Below are 25,167 nucleotides of genomic sequence, written 5' to 3'. Positions count from 1 at the left end.
AACACGGCTTCAGACGTCCTCTCCCTCTGTCGTTTCGTTGTGTGGTCGTTTTTGCTTTCGCTCCCTTCGTGATGAACGGGTGAAGCAGACAGACGACGACTTCCTGAGTATTGTACGTTGAGGTATGAGAGGGATAGCAATAAGATGGATCAGTTGCTCTTCTTGGCGACTAGCCGTCTAGTTGACAGTTTAAGGTTGGAGCAAAGCGCGACGGCCACGGACGCCACGTGGGACAGGGACATGGCCGACATGGCGATGTGTTAACTCAACCTTCCGCAGCATTCGGAGTTACGCTGCCCCCCTATCACTATCTCCGACGTCAATCCACAGTTGTTGCGCCACCTCTTGGAGATAGCCGGGATTTCTTGATTTGCCGTCTTTCTCTGTCTCTCTTCAACCTCCCTCTGTCGACCTCACGTCCTGTCTCATCGACTATGTCAACCTTTTCATCTTCTCCCATCGTCATAGATGGTAAAGGCCATCTGCTTGGTCGCCTGGCCTCAGTCATCTCGAAGCAGGTAAGCTGACGTCGCATCTCGTACCATACTCGTGCTGTACCAGTTATTCGTCTTGATTCCACATTCCCATGTGTCCTCCCCCTGTACGTCGTGGTGAATATAGCCTTGGTCCGGAACTTGCTCGAGTCCTCGTTCATGATATTTCTCAAGACGTAGCAGGCTCCCGCTGCTGTGACGCTGACCTACAGATATTGTCCGGTCAGAAGGTGACAGTCGTGCGATGCGAGGAGATCAACTGTTCTGGCTCGTTTTTCCGAAACAAATTGAAGTATCATGCATATCTGCACAGTGAGTCTCCGGAAGTGACGTCGAGGGGCCATGTTGATGATGAAGAACGTCATATCGTAAACCCCAAAAAGTCGGGACCCTTCCACTTTCGTGCTCCGTCGAGAATCCTCTACAAAGCTGTCCGTGGCATGGTGAGTTTCCCTTCTCGCCCTTGCTTTTAGTGTGCGCTAACATTGTGTTTCTTTGTCCCCTCCCTCCTTGCGAACCCAGGTCCCTCACAAAACACCCCGCGGTGAGGCTGCTTTGAAGCGACTGGAGTTGTACGAAGGTGTTCCCCCTTCCCAAGATCGCGTGAAGAAGATGGTCGTGCCAGCTGCGTTGCGCGTCTTACGATTGAAGCCCGGCCGCAAATACTGTACCCTCAAACGCATCTCTCACGAAGTGGGATGGGGTTATAAGGACGTGGTGGACAGGCTTGAAGAAAAGAGGAAGGTCAAGGGTCAGGCATATTACGAGAGAAAGGTAAGTGTATTATTGTCCCCACGTAATCCTCGATTGTGCTCCCCTCCGTGCCCAATTACGAAACTCTTTTGATTTTCGCTGAAGCTACAGATGGCCACTCTGAAATTGAAACAGAAGGCCTTCGCGACAGTGGCCAGCGATGAGCGCCTCACCTCCTACGGCTATTGAGTGAGATATAGTACGCTTGACGGACATGCATGTTGATACAACCTTCTCCAATCATCGTTATTCCTGTGATAAATCACCGATCGACCCCAGGTAAGGCCCATGGACGCCCAATCACTTGTAGCGCACAGTGCACAGCGTTCAGGATCGACATTGGAAGCATTTTCTCCTACGAACCGACGAGCCGACGACCCCATTATGACCTCGTGACGTACAACGACTACGACGTCTTGGCGACCACTTTCGTCTTCCACATTCCGGGAGTCAGGCGTGCATAAAACTCCAACGAATGCAGTTAGTGGTGTGCAGTGTCTTGTGCGGTCATGTGTATACCGAAACACGTGGCAAGAACGTGGCCTGCGCGGGCCTAAGTCTCAACTCTTCTCTCTATATTCTACCAAGATCCTCTTTCCATAGTGTTTTTCTTCTTCTTCCTCTTTCTCCCACACCGTTGCCTCTGCAACCGTCTCCTTTGCTCTATGCGGCCTGCTGCCATTTGCTCTACCTTCCCGTACATGCATTAAAGTCTTGTGTGCCATGCCCGCTGAGCTCCATACCTCACCCCAGATAGGCGTGTGCAACACACCTGTCACAAAGTGACAAGACAGTTTGGTTAGAGTTGGATGGGTTGGGTATTTAACCAGCGACCGACGGTTACGCTTAACTGCCGGTTAATAGGCCTTTTATCAGCACAGTGGTTCAGGCCACTGTCTCTGAAGGGCACTGTTATATCGTCCCAATGCTGGTTAGTTGGTCCTGTGACAGCACCCACATGCCTATTCTTGAGTCCCACATCCGCCAGCTCTGGAAAAGTGGACACACTTCACATCAATCTGTCACGGTCCATCTTGATCTTTTTTCCAACCTCCACCCTGAAAGCCAAATGCCAGCTGACCGCTCTTTCACCCCACGTTGGGGGCGTCAATCACGGCATGCTCCATCATGCTACAGCCCACCACCTTTCATGCAAAGCAGGCGTGCAGTACCAACACATGAGCAAGCGTAGGCAAGGCTCACAGCTGCTGAAGAAGTACCTCCCAAAGCTAAGGAACCTGTGCTTGAACACACAACCAGATTGACTGTGCTCCACAATCTCAATTAGTGTCACGAACCATGTCGTGAGATCCCTGACAACTACCATCACCGACCCTCCTTTCACCATCACCGAACCGCTAGCCATCATTGATGACCATAACCCGAACCACTGAGACTCACTACAACGAAGTCACAAGAACCTAGGGAACATCTGTCACGATAACCCCGCCTGGTGGAGAACTACAGCGAAATTAGGAGAAGGAAACCGGGAGAGTGTCACAATCGTCTTTTCTTCTCTTCTACTGACCGACGGTCGACAAACCTCGGCTAACTATGTCGTAGTGGGGCGTCGATGTCTCACTAGGACAGGGTACTTGTCGGGGAACTACGGCTAACTACGGCGTAGTGATAGGTCGAGTGGTAAGTGATAAGATGATCGTCGATGAACTGCGGCTAACTTTGCCGTAGTACGTCGAACTGCTCGGTGGTAACTCTCCTTAACTCAATGGTGGTAGCTACTGAATATATTGCTCGCTACTGACTACAATCAAGGATCGCTGAAGAAGTTCAGCGACCTGTAACCTATCTATACTACTCCTCACTTCTCATAGAACGTCTTTCAACTCCTGCACTGCCTCACGCTCAGTCCCCTTTGTTCAACCTCGCCGTACCTCGCCATATCCCCGAGGTCCTACTCCACTCACTTCGACTAACTTCGCCTAACTTCCCCTGCTCTGCTCCCCCTCGGTTCCCTTCCCCTAACTTCGCCGTAGTTCTCCGCTAGGCGGGGTCATCGTGACAAATAATACCCTCTTGGTTCTCGTAACTTCGCCGTAGTCCGTCTCAGTGGTTTGAGTGGAGGTTGGTGATGATGAAAGGAAGGTCGGTGATGGTGAAAGGAGGGTCGGTGATGGCGGTTGTCAGGGATGTTACGACATAGTTCGTGACAGAGGCAGAGTGGAGTGGAAGAAGTTAGGCAAAGTACGGCTAAATTAGCAAAGTAGGATATCAGGGATATGGCAAGGTACGGCGAGGTTGAACAAAGAGGGTGTCACGAACTACGTCATGACACCTCAATTATTCCACCAGCAATGACCCTCCTTTGACCATCAAAACCCCTATCACGTCTTAACCTCTCCACCCTACACTTAACTCAGGACACCTGAGACCAACTACAGCGAAGCTAGACGGAGTTAGGCTGAGTAGGGACAATGGAAGCAGAAGTGCGGCGATGTTAGGCGGAGTAAGTCAAAGGAGGAGAAGGATGGCCGGGGACTCGGGGAAGTTGGACGAAGTGCGTTGAAGTGCGTCAAAGCGGGAGAGGGTTGGTTGAATGTCTAGGAGGGATAGATAATATTAGCTGAGAAGATCGCTGAAGTTCTTCAGCGATCCTTGATTGTTGTCAGTAGTAAAAGACAGATAGAGATAGCTATAAATCGAGATACATCGCCATCAGTAGAACAAAACCCTAGTTAGAGTAACTACGCCGAAGTACGGCGTAGTTACACTCCTTTCGACGTCTGCGCCCTCCTGGTTGGGTGAGACGTCGACTCAGAAGCGTCAAGTTAGCCGAGGTTCGTCGACCGTCGGTCTATTAAGAAATAATTGCTTGACGGCCTTGACAGAGGGCTAAGCGCGAGGCTGTGCAGGAGTTGAGGGATTTTCTATGAGAAGAGAGGAGAAGTATAGATAGTTTACAGATTGCTGAACTTCTCCAGCAATCCTTGATTGTGGTCAGTAGCAAGAGAGATATTCAGTAGCTACCATCTTTGAGTTAAGGGGAGCTACCACTCAGCAGTTTGACGCACTACGACAAAGTTAGCCGCAGTTCGTCAACAATCATCTTATTGTTCACCACTCGACGTATCACCACGGCGTAGTTAGCTGTAGTTCCCCAACAAGTACCATGTCTCAGTGAGACATCAACACCCCACAACGACGTAGTTAGCCGAGGTTTGTCGACCGTCGGTCAGTAGAGAAGAGGAAACGATGTTTGTGACACTACAATGCCATATCTGTGTTTACCTACGTCCTACTATGACATCCTACGCGATGCGCCGGAAGTTGCTTGACTTTGTTGAAGGTGGTCAATGAGGAACTATGCAGAACATAGAAGTGCTGCAAAAACAAGAGACTGAGAGATTATGCCTTAGCAGGCATTAGAACAGAGGAACTAGAGATTAGAGAATGACTGGGGACTTATGCCTTGCGGGCATGGGAGCTAAGCACCGACATACTAGAATGATACTTGGAATTTATCCCTGATAGGCATGAGAGCAGAGGTGAAATATTAAAACACAGAAGTGGAGGCTGAACTTGTTTTGCGCAACAAGGAACACGTGATGGCATGATTCATGACAAAATGATCTTCCCACCCAAGAATCTGCCTGTTTCCTGTTGGACGTTGGAGAAGGGGTGGGTGACACTTGTCCAGGTTGTGCCCGTCTCCCTGGGAACATTTGCCTTCCGGAGGGTAGTTCACGTGAAGACCTCGCCACGTCAATTTACCCAGGTGTTGCAGCAATTGATCTGGAAAACGAGGCATTGCTATGCTCCTACTTCACAGAGAGGGCCATTCTTGCACCTCTTAACCACACGGTCGATGAGCTCAACAATGCTGTCCTGGCAAAGATCACCTTGTTACCAAGGACTTACACGTCAGCCAATTTGGCTACCCATCTGGATAGCAGCCCTTGTGCCCTCCCGGAGGAATACCTTAACACACTGCAGCCCAATGGTTTTCCCACACAAGTCCTGTCCCTCAAGATTGGCTGCCCTGTCATACTGCTCAGAAACCTTGCCCCGTCTCAAGGCCTTTGCAATGGTACTTGCCTCATTGTCACACACAAGAAATCAAGGGTGCTGTGGTCCACAATCCTTGGAGAAGCCCAAGCTGGTGTGAGCGTTCTCATTCCCCGTGTACAACTCTACGACAGATCAGATCCTGAACTGCCCTTTGCCTGTATCACCGGCAATTCCCCCTCCGCTTAACTTTTGCAATGTCTGTCATCAAAGCTCAGGGACAGACCTTGTCTCACACTGGGTTGGACCTCAGTACTCCTGTCTTCACTCACGGACAGCTGTATGTGGGACTGTCCCACTCCACCAACGTTGCCTCCACCAAGGTCTTGCTCCCACATGGGGTAGACGGTGAAACAAGGAATGTTGTCTGCCGAGAGATTTTTGACTACCTTTTGCCTTAGGGGTGATGCACATATCTCCTAATGCGGAGGGTCTGTGGAGTGCCTGTTCACATCAAGGTTCACACAGTTGCAGAGCTTGCTTGGACTGGCGACATTGAAAAGGTCTTGCAGCGACTTGAGAGTAACAACTTTTTCCCACCTGTCCTTCATCTTCAAATACTCATGATGGCTGCCCCTCAAGCATACTGCTATGTCAATCCACCACTCCTCCTCCAACTGGTCACCGCTCCAAACTCAACTCACCCGTACCAATTGACCTTTGGTTTGAGTATTGACTGCATCAACTCCAACACTCATCACCCTGTAGCAGTCCATTTTTGGACTATCAATCCACCTGTCATTGACAAAGTTGTTGATTTCTGGGGTTCACTTGCCCACAATGGAAGCTCACATGCACCGCTCATGGTTTTTGCAACATCCGTTGAGAGGTTTCAGTGGGCCAATCTGGATGGTGAGTGATCTGTCTCATGTGGGCTCCTATCTGACACCCAGCCAAAAATTACATGAGTCTTGTCCCCAAGGAGCGTCGCCCTATGATCATTGCCCAGGGTACGGTCTAGGGGCATACAGTGAACCGTCTCTTTGTACTCAAGGGACAAGTGTATGGGGTGAGCTCCTACACTGCTCTCTGGTCAATGTACGCTCATGGAAAAATAGAATCACAGACACCACACTTTCATATTCAAGGTCTGGCTTCCCAACACCCCTCGCTGGGCCAAGGTTGCCCTCCAAGCAACAACCAGATTGTTGCTGTTCGTGGCGTGTTGGATAGGCGTACCAAAAGTGGTATGTTCATTGTCAACCTGCATGACATGGCGCTCACATCACGCCAGAACACCAGAGCAACACCACGGACAACTCCTGGCTCTGTTCCCTTGCCAAAACATGTACGTTGCTCAGGAAGACATAATCCTGTACGACTGGCAGAAGATGTCCCAGTAATGGTGTGGTCCCAAGATGTTGGTAAGGGTGGCCCTTCCGGTGAGGCATGACTGTGGGAACATTAACAAAGGTGGAGATCGGTTGCCATCAACTTCAATGCAGTTGGGATCTTGATTCTCTGAACAATAACATGGTCACATGACTTGTGAGGTGTGGATTTGTCACAAATGTCACTTCTTCTTCTCTACTGACCAACGGTTGACAAACCTCGGCTAACTACGTCGTCTTGGGGCGTCGATGTCTCACTGAGACAGGGTACTTGTTGAAGAACTACGGCTAACTACGCCGTAGTGATACGTTGAGTGGTAAACAATAAGGTGATCGTCAATGAATTACGGCTAACTTCACCGTGGTGCGTCAAACTGCTGAGTGGTAGCTCTTCTTAACTCAATTGTTGTCAGTAGCAAGAGATATATTCAGTAGCTACAATCATCAAGGATCACTGAAGAAGTTCAGCGCTCTGTAAAATATCTATACTTCTCCTCTCTTCTCATAGAACGTCCCTCAACTCCTGCACAGCCTTGCGCTCAGTCCTCTTCGCTCAACTTCGTCGTACCTCGCCATATCCCCAATATCCTCCTCCGCTCACTTTGACTAACTTCATCTAACTTCCTCTACTCTGCTCTGTCTCCCTTGGTTTCCTTCTCCTAACTTTGCCGTAGTCCTCCGCCAGGCAGGGTTGTTGTGACTAATAATCTTTAGGTTCTTGTAACTTTGTCGTACTCGGTCTCAGTGGCGCGGGGTGGTGATGGATAGTGATTCAGTGATGGTGAAAGGAGGGTTGGTGATGGTAGTTGTCAGGGATGTTACGACATGGTTTGTGACAGGCTTGCCATTTGGGGGTGACCACATTCAGAAGCACAACTTTGAATGCAAATCCTCTGATATGTTTGACTACAATCTGATGTCTACATGTCCATCCTTGAATCCACCAAGGGCCTTTGTTCCTCTGATCTTTTTGTGATCTGTATTGAGCAAGCCCACCTGTACATTGTTGCCGTCCGCCAAGTCAGTCCTTCCCTCAGATTGCACGCCATTGTCCCATGATAATCTTTTGGAGCCCGCCATGCCACTTCCGCATACACATGGTCTGGTGCCGCTCCCACTCCCACTCCATATTCAGCCCACCAAAACTCACCTCCACTGATCTCTGCGGACACCTCCCTCACCTCCCCTGTGAACCTACCACCTTTACTCTTTTGAGTCCAGAAGAGTCCAAATGCCCAAGGAGATGTATCTCAATCAAGGTGGTGAATGTTGGAAAATCCATCGCAGGTGACCATTAGGGCATTTGCACCCAATGGTAAGTTGTCCGGAACTCCAATATCTATGTCCACATGAGCAGTGTCAAACCAGGCTATTCCCTCCTTAGTAGCATGTCCCTCCACCTCCTGAAGTCCATGTCAATACAACATCCCAAGACGGTTTACAAGATGCCTGGCAGCCTGAGTCATCTTTCCATCTGATAAAGCTTTCCATCCGTCTTGTTTTCCAGCTTTTGGGGTGTATTGGTCAAACCGAGTCACACCAACGGCAAAGGAGCCCTTCCAACCAAAAGCATGCATCCTCCCATGACCTCCTCCAGATTTTGCAGCTCCATTAAGGTTGATCAGATTACATGTTGTATGTGTCACCAAATCTAATGTCTTCATACACTCCAATACTTCATCCCTATCTTTGACTGAAAGACACATCAGATCCCGGAAGTTTATGATGCCCACGTATTCACCCAAACTGAGTCCTTCAGAACGTTGAACCCTTGTCAGAACTGTCACCCCCAAACCCACTGCCTCTGATAAATTAAGGTATCCAGTTTCACGAGTTTGGGGAGCCTCTTCTTTGGCAGAAAGAGAGGTGTATTGTTCAGGACAATGATTCACTGAGATGATGTGAAAGTTGGTGTGATGGATACCAAGAAAATGGGTAAGGAATGATAGTTTGTCTTTGAGAGGGAGAATCTGAGCAGCTTGAGAGAGTGCAATGTTGGATTCCATCTGCAAGTGTTGCAGTTTATCAAGGAGGGAAGGGAGAATGACATTGGCGGCATGGGTGTTGACATCAAGGGTGTGGCGGTGATCACACGCAAGACGTGCCGGTTTCCAACGTTGAGTACAGGCACATGGAACAGACTTCAAACCAGTCAACAGACGCAAATTAAAACATCAGCAGAGCCTAGTGATCACATGAGACAGTAGGTCATTGGATGCAAGAATGACAGAGAGGTAAGATTGAGATGCCCCAGCTGCCACAAGCAGCCATGCCAGATGAGAGGCAACATATCACTACCTCCATCCAGCAGACATCCCCCACCAAAGCAGGAGACTCCAGTGTCCCCGCTAGCTTTCAGAACCATGATCCCTTCTACGTTCCCCCTACACACACCAGAAGTGAACTTCTACCCGGCGTGCAGCGGTCATCTGACCGAGACTTGCAGCCAAGGGCATGGACAAAGATCCTGGTCAACCGGCAAATAAAGCCAGGGGTGGACTTGTACACATGCGCGAGCATCACTTCTTCAGTGGTGGGAGTAGGCAGGGTAGTCATAGGCTGATGCCAGAGCGTGGGTAGGTGGGGGATGCGGGTAGTCATTGCAGAATTTCCCCCTACAACTAGACCCAACCAGCTTGAACTGGCCGGATGCAAGCCATAGGTGAACCCACCTGGCTGAACCTCCAGCGTGAACTGGAGAGACACTTGGTGGGAGAGGAAGGGAAAGAATGGAGTTAGATGATAGAGAGGTTAAAGGGAAGATCAAAGAACTGAGACCCACCGTTGTACCATCTTTGTTCTTTACAGCCTCTACCTTCTCCAATTGGTCATTGACCAATGTGTCACAAAGAGTCATTGAGGAATATAGTTTTGGAATAGGAACGGAAATGGTGTTGGACGTGTCTGGGCATCAGCTCTGTACTAGACATGTGAAACTTTCAGTTGGATAGCTCTGAGGCAGGGATGCGTACCGGTGATGATTCCTCTGTTGATACCCTTTGATGACCCCACCAATAACCCCACCAATAACCCCACCAATAACCGCTCCAATAACCCCTCCAATAAACCCTTCAATAACCTTGTTCATACACTCAACTGGTGCAGCAGACTTGACTGGAGCAGCAGATTCAACTGGTGCAGCGGACCCGACTGGTGCTGGCCCTGCAAGCGCTGGCCTATCAGCTGATCCTCTTTGACAAGTAACTCGGTACTCACCCCTTGCCTCTCTTGCACTCTGTCTCTGTCCTTGATTCTTCTTACCCATGATTGGTCAAACAAGATTGAATAGATGAAGACTGAAAAATGGACGGCAAGGGGTCCTTGATGTTTACTTTTTACCCAATCAATCCCCACCACTTTTTGTGGGCCCATGAGGCCGGAATCCCCAACAGTTCGTTTTCCGGTTTCCAGTTTCCCCTTCCGTGTCCCGCCGCAAAGTGGCGGATCCACTGCTAGTCTCGTACTTTCAACCAATGTTCATCCAACATCAATAGACATTGTCACTCTCTCCCACCCACACCAGACAAGTCATAGCCTCAAACACTGTTCCATTGTTCTCAGAGCACTTGATTACCCCTTTTGACTACTGTTAACCACTTAAATATCTTGTCATATTGACCTTCTGGTGGGTACCTCCTTCTACACTTCTCCTCAGTGTCACAAACCATTGTGACATCCCATCATCACCACTTCACCACCTCTTTTGGAACGGTAAATAACCATCACTAACCCCTGACTATGACCTCCATTGGATCCGACAATCACCAAGACATTGGACTAAGTGCAACAAAGTTTGACGGGATGAAGGTAGGGGTGTGAAGTGAGACCAACTTAGGCAAAGTAAGGTTAAGGGGATCAGGGTGTCAAGGATACTGCCCACCCTGGGACAGAGGACAAAGGACAAGGGGACAAGGACAAGGAGTGACAAGGAATATACTTCTGATAACAGGACTGAGTCCAACAAGGAACGGGACTGTGACCCAAGGAATGTCTCTGGCTTGTCTAACAAGACTAGGAAGGACTTGGACTGTAACTGTAACTGGACTGGACTGGACTCAAAGAAAGGGTGGCAATGGAAATGACTTTTGATCAAGAACTAAAGAAGAAGTATGTAGAACTATGAGGGGTTTATATCTATAAAACAGGTGTTCTACCAGGTGGAGTTGTCCTGCGTAGGAAACTATCGCAATACTTGCCTTCCTCACTGTTTTCTGGCTCACAGCAACTGACTGCGCCCAGTTCTTGCCGTGCTGCGTATAATGCACTGTTGACTGCATGCAGACGTACACATGACGACGTAAACCATACATTTGCCTAAAATCTAACTAAACTAAAGCCTTGGGTCTCATGCCTATTATAATAACAGATGATGTCGAGACAACTTGGGGGGATAAACCACGTGGCGAGCGGCGAGGGCCACAGGCGTAAGAAAATCGAGGGCCACAGGCGTAAGAAAATTGAGACAATAAAGCAAGAGGATAAAGCGAGAGGATAAAGCAAGAGGATAAAGCGAGAGGACAAAGCGAGAGGACAAAGCGAGAGGATAAAGCGAGAGGATAAAGCGAGAGGATAAAGCGAGAGGATAAAGCGAGAGGATAAAGCGAGAGGATAAACCGTGATGATGAACCATGATGATAAACCGTGATGAGAAAGAGAGAAAGAGTGAAAGAGAGAAGGAGAGAAGAGGAGGAGAAGGAGAAAGAGAAGGAGAGCAGGCTGTCACAACTCCACTAGACCTGCTACCTACAAGCTAGAGAGAGACAAGGGAGAGGTCACGGGTCCGCGGTCCACTAATTCACGGACAGACAGAGAAGGGAAGTAAAGCATACAACAACTTCACTACCTTCAAGCGAGAGAGAGAGAGAGAAGGGAGAGGCTACGGGTTCACGGGTTCACGGGTTCACGGGTTCACAACTTTGCGGATCCAGCTTGAGAGGCAGGAAACGGGCCTGTCAATTTGACAGGTTGGCACGCTAATAACATAACCAACTAAAGGTTCAGGTCTCTTGCCTCAAAGGCATCAGAGCAGAACTAAAACATGAGGAAACTGATACTTGTGATTCATGACACAGGGATAGCAGGGTGGAGAATGGAAGTAAGCGGAAGGGCGGAAGGGCGGCAAAGCTAGGTGGAATAAGCAGGATGGGACTGGGGATATGACAAGGTACGGCGAGGTCGGACGATTGAGGTCTGAGCGTGAGGTGGTGCAGGAGTTGAGGGATATTCTATGAGGAGAGCAGAGAGGTATAGATAGCCTACAGATTGCTGAACTTCTTCAGCAATCCTTGATTGGTTTCAGTGTCAGATGTAAAAAGTAGAATGCATAAAGAGTACAATCTTGACAGAGGTCAGATCTGAGACGAGGGAATACACGGAAATAGCAATAGCACATCAATGTGGCAGTTACCAATTGCACTATTTCCAACACCCCCACTCAAGTGGATCTGCCACATACCCCTAATGACTCCCTCAGTCTATCAAATGTATCTGAAGGGAGAGCCCTTGTCAATACGTTAGCCATATACTATGCTGAGGGAATATGTGACAGAGAGACAGGGTTATCTTCAACTTTCTCCCGGATATAGTGATGTTGCAGGTCAATATGTTTTGTCTTGTTATGATGATTTGGATTCTTGGCAAGGGCAATGGTACCCGCATTATCATTGAGAAGTTTCAGTGTTTTTTGACCAAGTCCAAGTCCCAAAGCATCTGAGAGTGGTCTTAACCACACAGCTTGGCGTGTTGCATCTGAAGCCGCCATATACTCCACGTCTGTTGTTGAAAGCGCAACTGTAGGTTGTCTCCTCCCCCCAATCTGCATCTGCGTAACCTAAAGCAATGCGGTTGCTATTCTCTTTGTTGAAGGTGTGACAAAGATCAGAAGTACCACGGATATAACGAAGTAGGTGTTTGACCACTTTCCAATGTGAGTCATTCCATTTACTGAGGAATCTAGATAAGAGACTTGCTGGGAAAGCAAGATCAGGACAAGTTATGGTTGAAGCATTAAGAATAGCCCCCAATGCTTGGGCATATGGGTAGTGTTTTGCTTCTTCATGTTCTTGATCTGTTACAGGGATTGGACAAAATCCAGAAGGTAGAGGAGTCTTTGCAGGATTGCAATCTTTCAAGTCAAATCGTTCAAGAAGTGATTCAAAGTAATGTTCTTGAGACATAAACAGTTTGTGATTTGTTCTATCACGATGAATGTTGAAGCCAAGAAAATATCCAACTGGACCAGAGTCTGAACACTCAAATTCTGAGTTAAGCGCCGCTTTGAAGTTGTCCAACATAGTTCGGGTGTTACATGCAATGAGTTGATTGTCGACATGTACAGAGAGCATGAGAATGTTATCTCCTTCACGCTTTGTATAGAAACAAGGATCCGCTTTTGTAGGAAGTAATCCTTGGGATTGTAACCACTTGTCAAGTGCTTTGTTGAAACATCTTGGTGATTGTTTCAAACCATAAAGCGACTTGCGCAACCAAAGTACTTTGTTTGCTGGGATGTTGGATCCTTCTGGTGGTTGCATGTAGATTGTTTCTTCTAATTCCCCATTCAGGAATGCCACTTTGATATCCACTTGGTCACGTTCAAGATCAAAGTGGTTGACGATTGCCAGAAACACTCGAATTGAATCTTTGTGCGCAACAGCAGCAAAGAGTTCATTGTAGTCCAATCCTTCCACTTGATTGTAACCTTTTGCAACAAAGCGAGCTTTGTAGGTAGATGGCAGACCAGTTTCTCCGTCTATCTTGCGAGTATACACCCATCTTCCCTTTAAAATGCGCATTTTTGGATCCAAGTCCACAACTTCCCAGACTTTGTACTTTGACATTTTTGCAAGTTCTTCATCCATGCTTTTCCTCCAACATTCCCATTCACCTGTATTTTGCGCTTCTCGATAGGAGTTGGGTAGATTTGTGGCTGCAAGCGCATGACCTGCATGACTGAATGATGTATCATCATCATGGAGGTTTAGTTCATCTGAACTTTCAGAGGAGGACGAGGATTCTTCATCTTGCAAATTTTGTGCAAATTGTCGTTGCACAATTGCATTTTGACGTCTGGGATCACGTTCAAGATTTCGTAAAAACTCTTGATTCTGTGCGTTTCTTTGCTCCTCAAGTTGCTCAAAGAGAGTTCGTATGCGCCCCAGTGGCTGAGCTTCATTTTGGTTGATTTCGTCTTGTGGGTCTTGCGCAATGTCATTTTGACTTTTTTCAACCCCAATTGAGATTGTTGTGAATTTTGAATTTGCTTTTTGATTATCTAAATCCCTGTAAGACGGATTTGACTGATTTTCATGGTGAATATCCGCGCCACTACCAATAATATGTGGGGCAAGTTCTAGGTCAGGAACTTCTGGAACTTTGGAGAAATCTGATTTTGTAGCAAAAATGACATCTCTTGTGATCCAAATTTTCTGTGTGACAGTGTCCAAAATGCGAAAGTTGTTTGAACCTTCTTGGTAACCAAGTAGTTGGCCCTTGCGATAGCGTTGTGCAAGTTTGTTGCTTTGTTTATGGTCACGGTGGTAAACTTTACATCCAAATGGTTGAAGATGAGAAAGTCGCTTTTCGCTTTTGTACCAAACATCATCTGGAACTTGTCGCTTTGGACCACCAGGACATCCATTGCGAGTATAAGCAATGTAATTTGCTGCTTCTGCCCAGTACCTCGCACGAAGCCCAGAATGTGCCAGAACTGTGCGAACTCCATTGAGAATTGTAAGATGAAGTCGTTCTGCACGTCCATTTTGTGTATGCGCATCTGGAGGTACTTGAATGTGTTGAATACCATGTGTTGTGCAAAAATTCCTCATTTGCGCAGAACTGAACTCTCCACCATTGTCAGAGCGCAGTGTTTTTACTTTAGTATCAAGTTGTCTTTCTACTTTTGCGATATGGTGTTGTAATTGCGCAAAAGCGTCTGATTTATGTTTGAGAAAGTAAAGATGTACTTTTCGGGTGAAGTCATCATAACAAGACAGGAAGTAAAGCGCTCCACTAAGAGATGGAGTTCTGGCTGGTCCCCACAGATCGAGATGTATGACTTGCAGTGGTTCAGTAGCACGAATTTCGCTTGGAATTGATGGTAATCTCCTCCCTTTTCCAACCACACAACTTCTGCACTGAAAATCTTTTGCATGAGAGTTTGTAAATTCACATCCTAACCGTCCTGACTTCGACAAATTGATTAAAGCGCCAACATTAAGGTGTCCAAGGCGCTCGTGCCAGTCTTGTAGGTCAGTTGTGGTCGCAATATTTGCAGTAGGAGTACTTGCTTGTAGATGATGAAGACGATTATGTTTTTGCGCAGAGAGAAGAACTTGGTGATTCTTGCAGAAAGTCGCAATTCCCTTTCTGAAGCGCCATTCTGAATCTTCCCCATCTTCCGATGCGCCTACAGACAGCAAATTTCCGTCCAAACCAGGAACTAAAAGCGTGTTTGGGAACTCCACACCGTTTATGACTAGTGTACCAGCGTGTGTACATGGTAGAATGGCAGAATTTCCGAATTTTACACGAGTTGGAGGGATTGAATGGATTGATGAAAGCAAATTTGTGTCATTACACATGTGATGTGAAGCGCCCGAATCCACCACAAAAGTCGACTTTGAATTGGCAGATAAAGCAATGGGATCGTCTGCAGTAGCAACTGCGGTGAAAAAAGCGCTAGCGTCCAAAAGATAAGCAATATCGGCTGTCGCTTTTGAGGTATCTTGTGATTCTTTTAATGATTTAGATTCTGTTGAAGCAACATTAGCGCTTTTGGAAGTTTTCCCCTTGTTTTTGAAACAGTTTTCAGTAGAATGACCAGTTTGATGATGAATAGAGCAGTATTTCGAATGATCTGCTGATGGAAATCGATCAAACTGTTTCTTAGAATTGTTGAAAGTGTTGGAAGATGATTTAGAGCGAAATTTTGACTTGGCAAACATTCCAGTTGCGGTTTCTCCCTCAGTTGTCCTCCTACTCCATTCTGCTTGAACTCCAGCCTGTACTTCACTTGAAGATAGCGATTCTCTAAGCCAAAGCGTCTGTTTAAGTGTTGTGAACGACTCCGGAAGCGCCAATTTGTCGGAAATGGTACAATCGGCTAACTGCCACATTGGAGCGTTATCGCTATTTCCGCGTATTCCCTCGTCTCATATCTGACCTCTGTCAATATTGTACTCTTTATGCATTCTACTTCTACATCTGACAGGTTATGAGCCTGAAATATCGCTCTTAAGACAAGATCTAACGGCTCCCGACACCCCTGTGGTCCCTCCAGCATTAGAATCAAGTAGGACTATCAGTAGAATCATCAACTCAACTAAAATTTTCGCTTTTCGCTTCAAATCGCCTTTCACGCTCTAACTCCATCAATACTGCTCCGATTCTCGATATCTCTTCGGATCTGAACAGAGCGTCACTGTTTCCACCATTACCGAAAAGAGTAGACCGATAACATTCACGAATAGCGAGATAGGTCGAAAGTGAAAATTTTCAACTGTAATATCCCTCCTTTACCAGCAAAATCGCTTTTTCAACACAACTCAGTCAATTCTGAACGAAATACATCGCTCTTTGGATCATAAGAAAGGGGACAGTGGGAGGTCATCAGAACGGGAAAGAGATTGCAGTTTGCAAAAGCGGTTGGGACAGGAGATCAACTACAAAGTCGGAATTTTTGTGAGCAATAATAAGACATCTTCTACACTCACAAAGCGACCTTTTATCCTCTTCACCTCAATTCTGCTCCAATTCCATCGCCATTAACATTTCTCAAACCGCCTCACAGCGCGCTCTCTAGATCTGCAGACGGATTTGGTTTTCGTGGAACGGTTGAACCAGCAGTGCAAAATTACAAGATTGAATTTCCACACCTCATCATTTGAATGTCATATTCGACCTTTCGTTCTCATTTCCCCAATTTACCACCAATCTTATCGCTCTCTGTCTTTCCTACACCTCTCCACCGTACTCTATCTATATCTGAAATCAAATCGTAAATCCGAGCAGCGGTCAAAGCAGGAGATCAAAAATCAAAATCGAAAATTTCAATCACTTCATTACAACTCCAAAATTTTTCTTTTAACCCCATTCCATCAATTCTTATCTGAATTATCGAATCCTTTCACCGGATCCTGTCCGCAACTACCAACTATTCATAACAAAAGACAAAGTTGGGATTGGATCACGGGTTGACGAGAAAAGCGATATTTGACGAATTAAAACCTCGCTTTTTCCTTATTCCCTCATCACCTTTTTTAATAAATTATCGCTTCTCTTATTCCTCAAATCCACGCTTTACAGCAAGCCTCTGGTATCGGTATCGACGCTCTCGGCTGGGAGTGAAGGCAAGTCCTGCAGAAGCGCAGGTGAAAAGTCGAAATCACTTCCACACTTTCGCTTTTTCTCTCATTCATTACTCTCTCCTTGTTCCTAAAACCGGACCTGCTTTATTGTGGGAGGTGCATCGTGTATCGCTTTAGATACAGCGGTGTAGACAAATCTGGACACCCCAGTGGCGCGCCTCTGAGTCCTAGGACATACCAAGCGCGTCTCGCAATCAGCTGAGTCACTCTGAGAGTCTATTCCTTGTTGTTTGAACTGTCAGATGTAGAAAGTAGAATGCATGAAGAGTACAATATTGACAGAGGTTAGATATGAGACGAGGGAATACGCGGAAATAGCGATAGCGCTCCAATGTGGCAGTTACCGATTGCTCTATTTCCGACACCCCCACTCAAGCGGATCTGCCACATACCCCTAATAACTCCCTCAGTCTATCAAATGTATCTGAAGGAAGAGCCTTTGTCAATAAGTCAGCCATATTCTCTGCTGAGGGAACATGTGACAGAGAGACAGTGTTATCTTCAACTTTCTCCCGAATATAATGATGTCGCAGGTCAATATGTTTTGTCTTGTTATGATGAACCGGATTCTTGGCAAGAGCTATAGTTCCCGCATTATCATTGAGGAGTTTCAAAGGTTCTTGACCAAGTCCAAGTCCCAAATCATCCAGAAGTTGTCTTAACCATACAGCTTGGCGTGTAGCATCTGATGCTGCCATGTATTCCGCTTCTGTTGTTGAAAGCGCAACTGTAGGCTGTCTCCTACTTTTCCAAGCAACAACTCCACCATAAACTTTAAAGACATATCCAGTGGTTGATCTTCTAGTGTCCAAATCTCCTCCCCAATCTGCATCTGCATAACCTAATGCAATACGATTGCTATTCTCTTTGTTGAAGGTGAGACAAAGATCAGAAGTACCACGGATATAACGGAGTAGGTGTTTGACCGCTTTCCAATGTGAGTCATTCCATTTACTAAGGAATCTAGATAAGAGACTAGCTGGGAAAGCAAGATCAGGTCGAGTTATGGTTGAAGCATAGAGAATAGCCCCCACTGCTTGGGCATATGGGTAGTGTTTTGCTTCTTCATGTTCTTCATCTGTTGCAGGGATTGGACGAAATCCAGAAGGTAGAGGAGTTTTTGCAGGATTGCAATCTTTCAAGTCAAACCTTTCAAGAAGTGATTCAAAGTAATGTTCTTGAGACATAAACAGTTTGTGATTTGTTCTATCACGGTGAATGTTGAAACCAAGAAAGTATCCAACTGGACCAGAGTCTGAACACTCAAATTCTGAATTAAGTGCCGCTTTGAAGTTGTCCAACATAGTTCGATTGTTACATGCGATGAGTTGATCATCAACATGTACCGAGAGCATGAGAATATTATCTCCTTCACGCTTTGAATAGAAACAAGGATCTGCTTTTGTAGGAAGTAGTCCTTGAGACTGTAACCACTTATCAAGTGCTTTGTTGAAACATCGTGGTGATTGTTTCAAACCATAAAGTGACTTGCGCAACCAAAGTACTTTGTTTGCTGGGATGTTGGATCCTTCTGGTGGTTGCATGTAGATTGTTTCTTCTAATTCCCCATTCAGGAATGCTGCTTTGATATCAACTTGATCACATTCAAGATCAAAGTGGTTGACAATTGCAAGGAAAACTCGAATTGAATCTTTGTGCGCAACAGCAGCAAAGAGTTCATTGTAGTCCAATCCTTCCACTTGATTGTAACCTTTTGCCACAAAGCGAGCTTTGTAGGTAGATGGGAGACCAGTTTCTCCGTCTATCTTGCGAGTATACACCCATCTCCCCTTTAAAATGCGCATTTTTGGATCCAAGTCCACAACTTCCCAGACTTTGTACTTTGACATTTTTTCAAGTTCTTCATCCATGCTTTTTCTCCAACATTCCCATTCACCTGTATTTTGCGCTTCTCGATAGGAGTTGGGTAGATTTGTGGCTGCGAGTGCATGTGCTGCAAGACTGAATGATGTATCATCATCATGGAGGTTTAGTTCATCTGAACTTTCAGATGAGGAAGAGGATTCTTCTTGTTGCAAATTCTGCGCAAATTGTCGTTGCACAATTGCATTTTGACGTCTGGGATCACGTTCAAGATTTCGTAAAAACTCTTGATTCTGTGCGTTTCTTTGCTCCTCAAGTTGCTCAAAGAGAGTTCGTATGCGCCCCAATGGCTGAGCTTCATTTCGGTTGATTTCGTCTTGTGGGTCTTGCGCAATGTCATTTTTAATTTTTTTAACTCCAATTGAGATTGTTGTGAATTTTGAATTTGCTTTTTGATTATCTATGTCCCTGTAAGACGGATTTGATTGATTTTTGCGGTGAATATCTGCTCCACTACCAATAACATGTGGTGTAAGTTCCAGATCCAGAACTTCAGGAACTTTGGAGAAATCTGATTTTGTAGCAAAAATGACATCTCTTGTGATCCAAATTTTCTGTGTGAGAGTGTCCAAAATGCGAAAGTTGTTTGTACCTTCTTGGTAACCGAGTAGTTGTCCCTCACGATAGCGTTGCGCAAGTTTATTACTTTGTTTATGATCACGGTGGTAGACTTTACACCCAAAGGGTTGAAGATGAGAAAGTCGCTTTTCGCTTTTGTACCAAATGTCATCTGGGACTTGTCGCTTTGGACCACCAGGACACCGATTGCGCGTATAGGCAATGTAATTTGCCGCTTCTGCCCAGTACTTAGCAGGAAGCCCAGAATGCGCCAGGACTGTGCGAACTCCATTGAGAATTGTAAGGTGAAGTCGTTCTGCACGTCCATTTTGTGTATGCGCATCTGGAGGTACTTGGATGTGTTGAATACCATGTGTTGCGCAAAAGTTCCTCATTGCCATAGAACTGAATTCTCCACCATTATCAGAGCGAAGTGTTTTAACTTTAGTGTCAAGTTGTCTTTCTACTTTTGCAATATGATGTTGTAATTGCTCAAAAGCGTCTGATTTGTGTTTGAGAAAGTAAAGATGTACTTTTCGGGTGAAGTCATCATAACAAGATAAGAAATAAAGCGCTCCACTAAGAGATGGAGTTCTGGCTGGTCCCCACAGATCAAGATGAATGACTTGCAGGGGTTCAGTAGCACGAATTTCGCTCGGAATTGATGGTAATCTCCGTCCTTTTCCAACCACACAACTTCTGCACTGGAAATCTTTTGCATGAGAGTTTGTAAATTCACATCCTAACCGTCCTGACTTTGACAGATTTACTAAAGCGCCAGCATTAAGGTGTCCGAGTCGCTCGTGCCAGTCTAGGAATAGGTCAGCTGTGGAAGCGAGATTTGCGTATGAATCGCTTGCCTGTAGGAGATAAAGTCGATTGTGCTTGTGCGCAGAGAGAAGAACTTGATGATTCTTGCAGAAAGTCGCAATTCCCTTTCTGAAGCGCCATTCTGAATCTCCCCCATCTTCCGATGCGCCTACAGACAGCAAATTTCGGTCCAAACCAGGTACTAAAAGCGTATTTGGGAAGTACACACCGTTAATGACTAAAGTACCAGCTTGTTTACATGGTAGAATGGCCGAATTTCCGAATTTTATGCGAGTTTCATTAATGGAATGAATTGAAGAAAGTAAATTTGAGTCATTACACATGTGATGACTTGCGCCTGAGTCTACCACAAATATTGACTTGGAACTTGCAGATAAAGCGATAGGATCGTCCGCCGTCGCAATCGCAGTGACAAAAGCGCTTGCGTCTGAAAGATACGCGATATCGGCAGTTACTTTTGTAGTTTCGGTACTTTCTTTGGATTCTTTAGTTGCAAAATTTGCGCTTTTTGAAATTTTGGGTTTACTTTTACAATCTTCGGTTGAATGACCGGTTTTACGATGAAATGAACAGTATTTCGAGTGATCTGCAGGTGGAAATCGCTCAAAAGATTTTTTCTGGTTGTTAAAACTCGATTTTGAGCGAAATTTTGATTTCGCGAACATTCCAGTTGCGCTTTCTCCCTCAGTTTTCCTCCTACTCCATTCTGCTTGAACTCCAGCCTGTACTTCGCTTGAAGATAGCGATTCTCTAAGCCAAAGCGTCTGTTTAAGCGTTGTAAACGACTCTGGAAGCGCCAATGTCATAGCATAAGCTAACATTTTGTCTGACAAGTTCTCCCCAGCCGAATTTAACTGTGCATGTGCACTGCGCTGTGCTGCAAGCGCAGGCATCGGATCCTCCCCTTCTGAAATCGTTTTTCGAGCCATTTCTTGGAAAAGCGCAGCTTGTCTGGCTCCAACAGCTGCAGAGTACTGTTTCTTAATCTCCTCCCAAAGCGATTTCGGATTTGGTGATTTCCAGTCTTTGACATCAGATGGTAAAGCGGAAGAGATTGTTTCTGAAAGCGATTGAAAGATTATCGAATACGCTTTTGCGCTTTTCAGACGATCTTTGATGTTTTCCTTATCTTTCAAGTCTTTAGATGGCGGTTCGGCGTCGATATACGGTAGTAATCCTTTGCCCATAAGTGTGGTAGCGACATGAGCTTCCCATTGCGCATAATTCTCGCTTCCTCGCAATTTTACAATTTTCACTTTTACTTCGGTGTCAGATGAGTCGGACATTTTTCGAGATCGAATATCTCGATAAGGAATGAAGGAACGGAGCTGATTTTGGATGTGGTGGTAGACGCAATGTGTTACTACAGGTGTAGTAAAATCCAGCCCAGTCGGTTTGAAGTGGACCAAGTAAAACGAGAAAGACGATTTTTGCGATTTTAAATTTGGATTGTGGTGTCAAATTTACCAAGTCCAGATAACTTCGAAACGACTGATGCTATGATGCTGCGATCGAGGGTGGTGATGAACGCAATGGTAGCGGATGTGTGGGAGACGTAAGAGGACTGGAGGTGGAGTATTGATTGAGATAATGGAAAAGCGATATTTTCCGAATGTAAATCAGCTGAAGTTCAAACAACAAGGAATAGACTCTCAGAGTGACTCAGCTGATTGCGAGGCGCGCTTGGTATGTCCTAGGACTCAGAGGCGCGCCACTGGGGTGTCCAGATTTGTCTACACCGCTGTATCTGACTAAAGCAATACACAATGCACCTCCCACAATTAAGCAGGTCCGGTTTTAGGAATAGAGAGGAGTAATGAGTGAAAGAGAAAAGCGAAAAGTGTGGAAGTGATTTCGACTTTTCACCTGCGCTTCTGCAGGACTTGCCTTCACTCCCAGCCGAGAGCGTCGATACCGATACCAGAGGCTTGCTGTAAAGCGTGGGTTTGATGAATAAGAAAGCGATAATTTAAAAGGTGATGAGGGAATAAGGAAAAAGCGAGTTTTTAATTTATGAAATATCGATTTTCTCTTCAACCAGCAATCCAAACTTCAATTTGTCTTTTGATACGAATAGTTGGTAGTTGCGGACAGGATCAGGTGAAGAGATTCGATAATTCCGATAGGAATTGATGGAATGGAGTTAAAAGCAAAATTTTTGGAGTTGTAATGAAGTGATTGAAATTTTCGATTTTGATTTTTGTTCTCCTGCTTTGACCGCTGCTCCGATTTACGATTTGATTTCAGATATAGATAGAGCACGGGGGAGAGAGGTGTAGGAAAGACAGAGAGCGATAAGATTGGTGGTGAATTGGGGAAATGAGAACAAGAGGTCGAATTTGAGATTCAAATGATGAGGTTTGGAAATTCAATCTTGTAATTTTGCACTGCTGGTTCAACCGTTCCACGAAAATCGAATCCGTTTGATGATCTAGAGAGTGCGCTGTGAGGCGGTTCAGGAAATGTTAAGAGCGATGGAATTGGAGCAGAATTGAGGTGAAGAGGATATAAGGTCGCTTTGTGAGTGTAGAAGATGTCTTATTATTGCTCACAAAAATTCCGACTTTGTAGTTGATCTCCTGTCCCAACCGCTTTTGCAAACTTCAATCTCTTTCCCGTTCTGATAATCTCCTACTGTCCCCTTTCTTATGATCCAAAGAGCGATGTATTTCGTTCAGAATTGACTGAGTTGTGTTGAAAAAGCGATTTTTGCTGGTAAAGGAGGGATATTACAGTCGAAAATTTTCACTTTCGATCTATCTCGCTATTTGTGAATGTTATCGGTCTACTCTTTTCGGTAAAGGTGGAAACAGTGACGCTCTGTTCAGATCCGGAGAGATATCGAGAATCGGAGCAGTATTGGAGGAGATAGAGTGAGAGTGAGAAAAGCGATTTGAAGCGAAATTTTGAGTTGAGTTGATGATTCTACTGATAGTTCTACTGATTCTAATGCTGGAGGGACCGCAGGGGGTGTCGGGAGCGATTAGATAGCGTCTTAAAGAAGTGATTCAGGCTCATAACCTGTCAGATGTAGAAAGTAGAATGCATGAAGAGTACAATATTGACAGAGGTTAGATATGAGACGAGGGAATACGCGGAAATAGCGATAGCGCTCCAATGTGGCAGTTACCGATTGCTCTATTTCCGACATTTCGCTTGGAATTGATGGTAATCTCCGTCCTTTTCCAACCACACAACTTCTGCACTGGAAATCTTTTGCATGAGAGTTTGTAAATTCACATCCTAACCGTCCTGACTTTGACAGATTTACTAAAGCGCCAGCATTAAGGTGTCCGAGTCGCTCGTGCCAGTCTAGGAATAGGTCAGCTGTGGAAGCGAGATTTGCGTATGAATCGCTTGCCTGTAGGAGATAAAGTCGATTGTGCTTGTGCGCAGAGAGAAGAACTTGATGATTCTTGCAGAAAGTCGCAATTCCCTTTCTGAAGCGCCATTCTGAATCTCCCCCATCTTCCGATGCGCCTACAGACAGCAAATTTCGGTCCAAACCAGGTACTAAAAGCGTATTTGGGAAGTACACACCGTTAATGACTAAAGTACCAGCTTGTTTACATGGTAGAATGGCCGAATTTCCGAATTTTATGCGAGTTTCATTAATGGAATGAATTGAAGAAAGTAAATTTGAGTCATTACACATGTGATGACTTGCGCCTGAGTCTACCACAAATATTGACTTGGAACTTGCAGATAAAGCGATAGGATCGTCCGCCGTCGCAATCGCAGTGACAAAAGCGCTTGCGTCTGAAAGATACGCGATATCGGCAGTTACTTTTGTAGTTTCGGTACTTTCTTTGGATTCTTTAGTTGCAAAATTTGCGCTTTTTGAAATTTTGGGTTTACTTTTACAATCTTCGGTTGAATGACCGGTTTTACGATGAAATGAACAGTATTTCGAGTGATCTGCAGGTGGAAATCGCTCAAAAGATTTTTTCTGGTTGTTAAAACTCGATTTTGAGCGAAATTTTGATTTCGCGAACATTCCAGTTGCGCTTTCTCCCTCAGTTTTCCTCCTACTCCATTCTGCTTGAACTCCAGCCTGTACTTCGCTTGAAGATAGCGATTCTCTAAGCCAAAGCGTCTGTTTAAGTGTTGTAAACGACTCTGGAAGCGCCAATGTCATAGCATAAGCTAGCATTTTGTCTGACAAGTTCTCCCCAGCCGAATTTAACTGTGCATGTGCACTGCGCTGTGCTGCAAGCGCAGGCATCGGATCCTCCCCTTCTGAAATCGTTTTTCGAGCCATTTCTTGGAAAAGCGCAGCTTGTCTGGCTCCAACAGCTGCAGAGTACTGTTTCTTAATCTCCTCCCAAAGCGATTTCGGATTTGGTGATTTCCAGTCTTTGACATCAGATGGTAAAGCGGAAGAGATTGTTTCTGAAAGCGATTGAAAGATTATCGAATACGCTTTTGCGCTTTTCAGACGATCTTTGATGTTTTCCTTATCTTTCAAGTCTTTAGATGGCGGTTCGGCGTCGATATACGGTAGTAATCCTTTGCCCATAAGTGTGGTAGCGACATGAGCTTCCCATTGCGCATAATTCTCGCTTCCTCGCAATTTTACAATTTTCACTTTTACTTCGGTGTCAGATGAGTCGGACATTTTTCGAGATCGAATATCTCGATAAGGAATGAAGGAACGGAGCTGATTTTGGATGTGGTGGTAGACGCAATGTGTTACTACAGGTGTAGTAAAATCCAGCCCAGTCGGTTTGAAGTGGACCAAGTAAAACGAGAAAGACGATTTTTGCGATTTTAAATTTGGATTGTGGTGTCAAATTTACCAAGTCCAGATAACTTCGAAACGACTGATGCTACGATGCTGCGGTCGAGGGTGGTGATGAACGCAAGTGGTAGCTGGTATGTGTGGGAGAAGTAAGAGGACTGGAGGTGGAGTATTGATTGAGATAA

At 45.7% G+C, this 25,167-nt stretch overlaps 4 protein-coding genes across 4 annotated transcripts in view; 2 read left to right on the top strand and 2 right to left on the bottom strand.

Moving 5' to 3' along the window:
* Positions 1–412: 412 nt before the first annotated feature.
* Positions 413–1,484, top strand: TREMEDRAFT_55899 (uncharacterized protein). The gene is made up of 5 exons (XM_007000996.1): positions 413–518; positions 707–806; positions 852–937; positions 1,017–1,268; positions 1,359–1,484. Exons 1-5 carry the CDS (start codon positions 435–437, stop codon positions 1,434–1,436), a joined length of 600 nt encoding a protein of 199 aa, XP_007001058.1. The 5' UTR covers positions 413–434; the 3' UTR covers positions 1,437–1,484.
* A 4,208-nt stretch (positions 1,485–5,692) lies between these two features.
* TREMEDRAFT_58526 (uncharacterized protein) lies at positions 5,693–6,231 on the top strand (the record flags this gene model as incomplete). Its single annotated transcript, XM_007001238.1, has 2 exons — positions 5,693–6,122; positions 6,164–6,231. The coding sequence occupies 2 exons, from the start codon at positions 5,693–5,695 to the stop codon at positions 6,229–6,231; spliced, it is 498 nt and encodes a 165-aa protein (XP_007001300.1).
* A 1,142-nt stretch (positions 6,232–7,373) lies between these two features.
* Positions 7,374–9,866, bottom strand: TREMEDRAFT_58525 (uncharacterized protein; the record flags this gene model as incomplete). Its single annotated transcript, XM_007001237.1, is given in 8 exon segments — positions 7,374–7,578; positions 7,598–7,724; positions 7,752–7,809; positions 8,044–8,742; positions 8,996–9,277; positions 9,384–9,505; positions 9,530–9,772; positions 9,818–9,866. 8 exon segments carry the CDS (start codon positions 9,864–9,866, stop codon positions 7,374–7,376), a joined length of 1,785 nt encoding a protein of 594 aa, XP_007001299.1.
* Positions 9,867–16,558: 6,692 nt separating this feature from the next.
* Positions 16,559–25,167, bottom strand: part of TREMEDRAFT_55897 (uncharacterized protein) — a 10,318-nt gene continuing 1,709 nt past the window's right edge. The window contains exon 2 of the mRNA XM_007000995.1: positions 16,559–17,203. Within this exon, the coding sequence (XP_007001057.1) occupies positions 17,036–17,203 (168 nt within the window). The 3' untranslated portion in view covers positions 16,559–17,035. The remainder of the gene's footprint in view (positions 17,204–25,167) is intronic.

Source organism: Tremella mesenterica, assembly GCF_000271645.1.
Source record: "Tremella mesenterica DSM 1558 unplaced genomic scaffold TREMEscaffold_1, whole genome shotgun sequence".
Lineage (NCBI taxonomy): Eukaryota > Fungi > Basidiomycota > Tremellomycetes > Tremellales > Tremellaceae > Tremella > Tremella mesenterica.
The sequence above is the reverse complement of the archived record's forward strand: the minus strand, read 5'-3'. Positions and strand labels throughout refer to the sequence as shown.

Excerpts from the sequence above, each read along its gene's own strand:
- TREMEDRAFT_55899 (XM_007000996.1), top strand. The coding sequence starts at position 435 with ATGTCAACCTTTTCATCTTCTCCCATCGTCATAGATGGTAAAGGCCAT. Across the intron at positions 519-706 it reads CCTCAGTCATCTCGAAGCAG|ATATTGTCCGGTCAGAAGGT; the intron begins GTAAGCTGACGT and ends GCTGACCTACAG. Across the intron at positions 807-851 it reads GTATCATGCATATCTGCACA|AACGTCATATCGTAAACCCC; the intron begins GTGAGTCTCCGG and ends TTGATGATGAAG.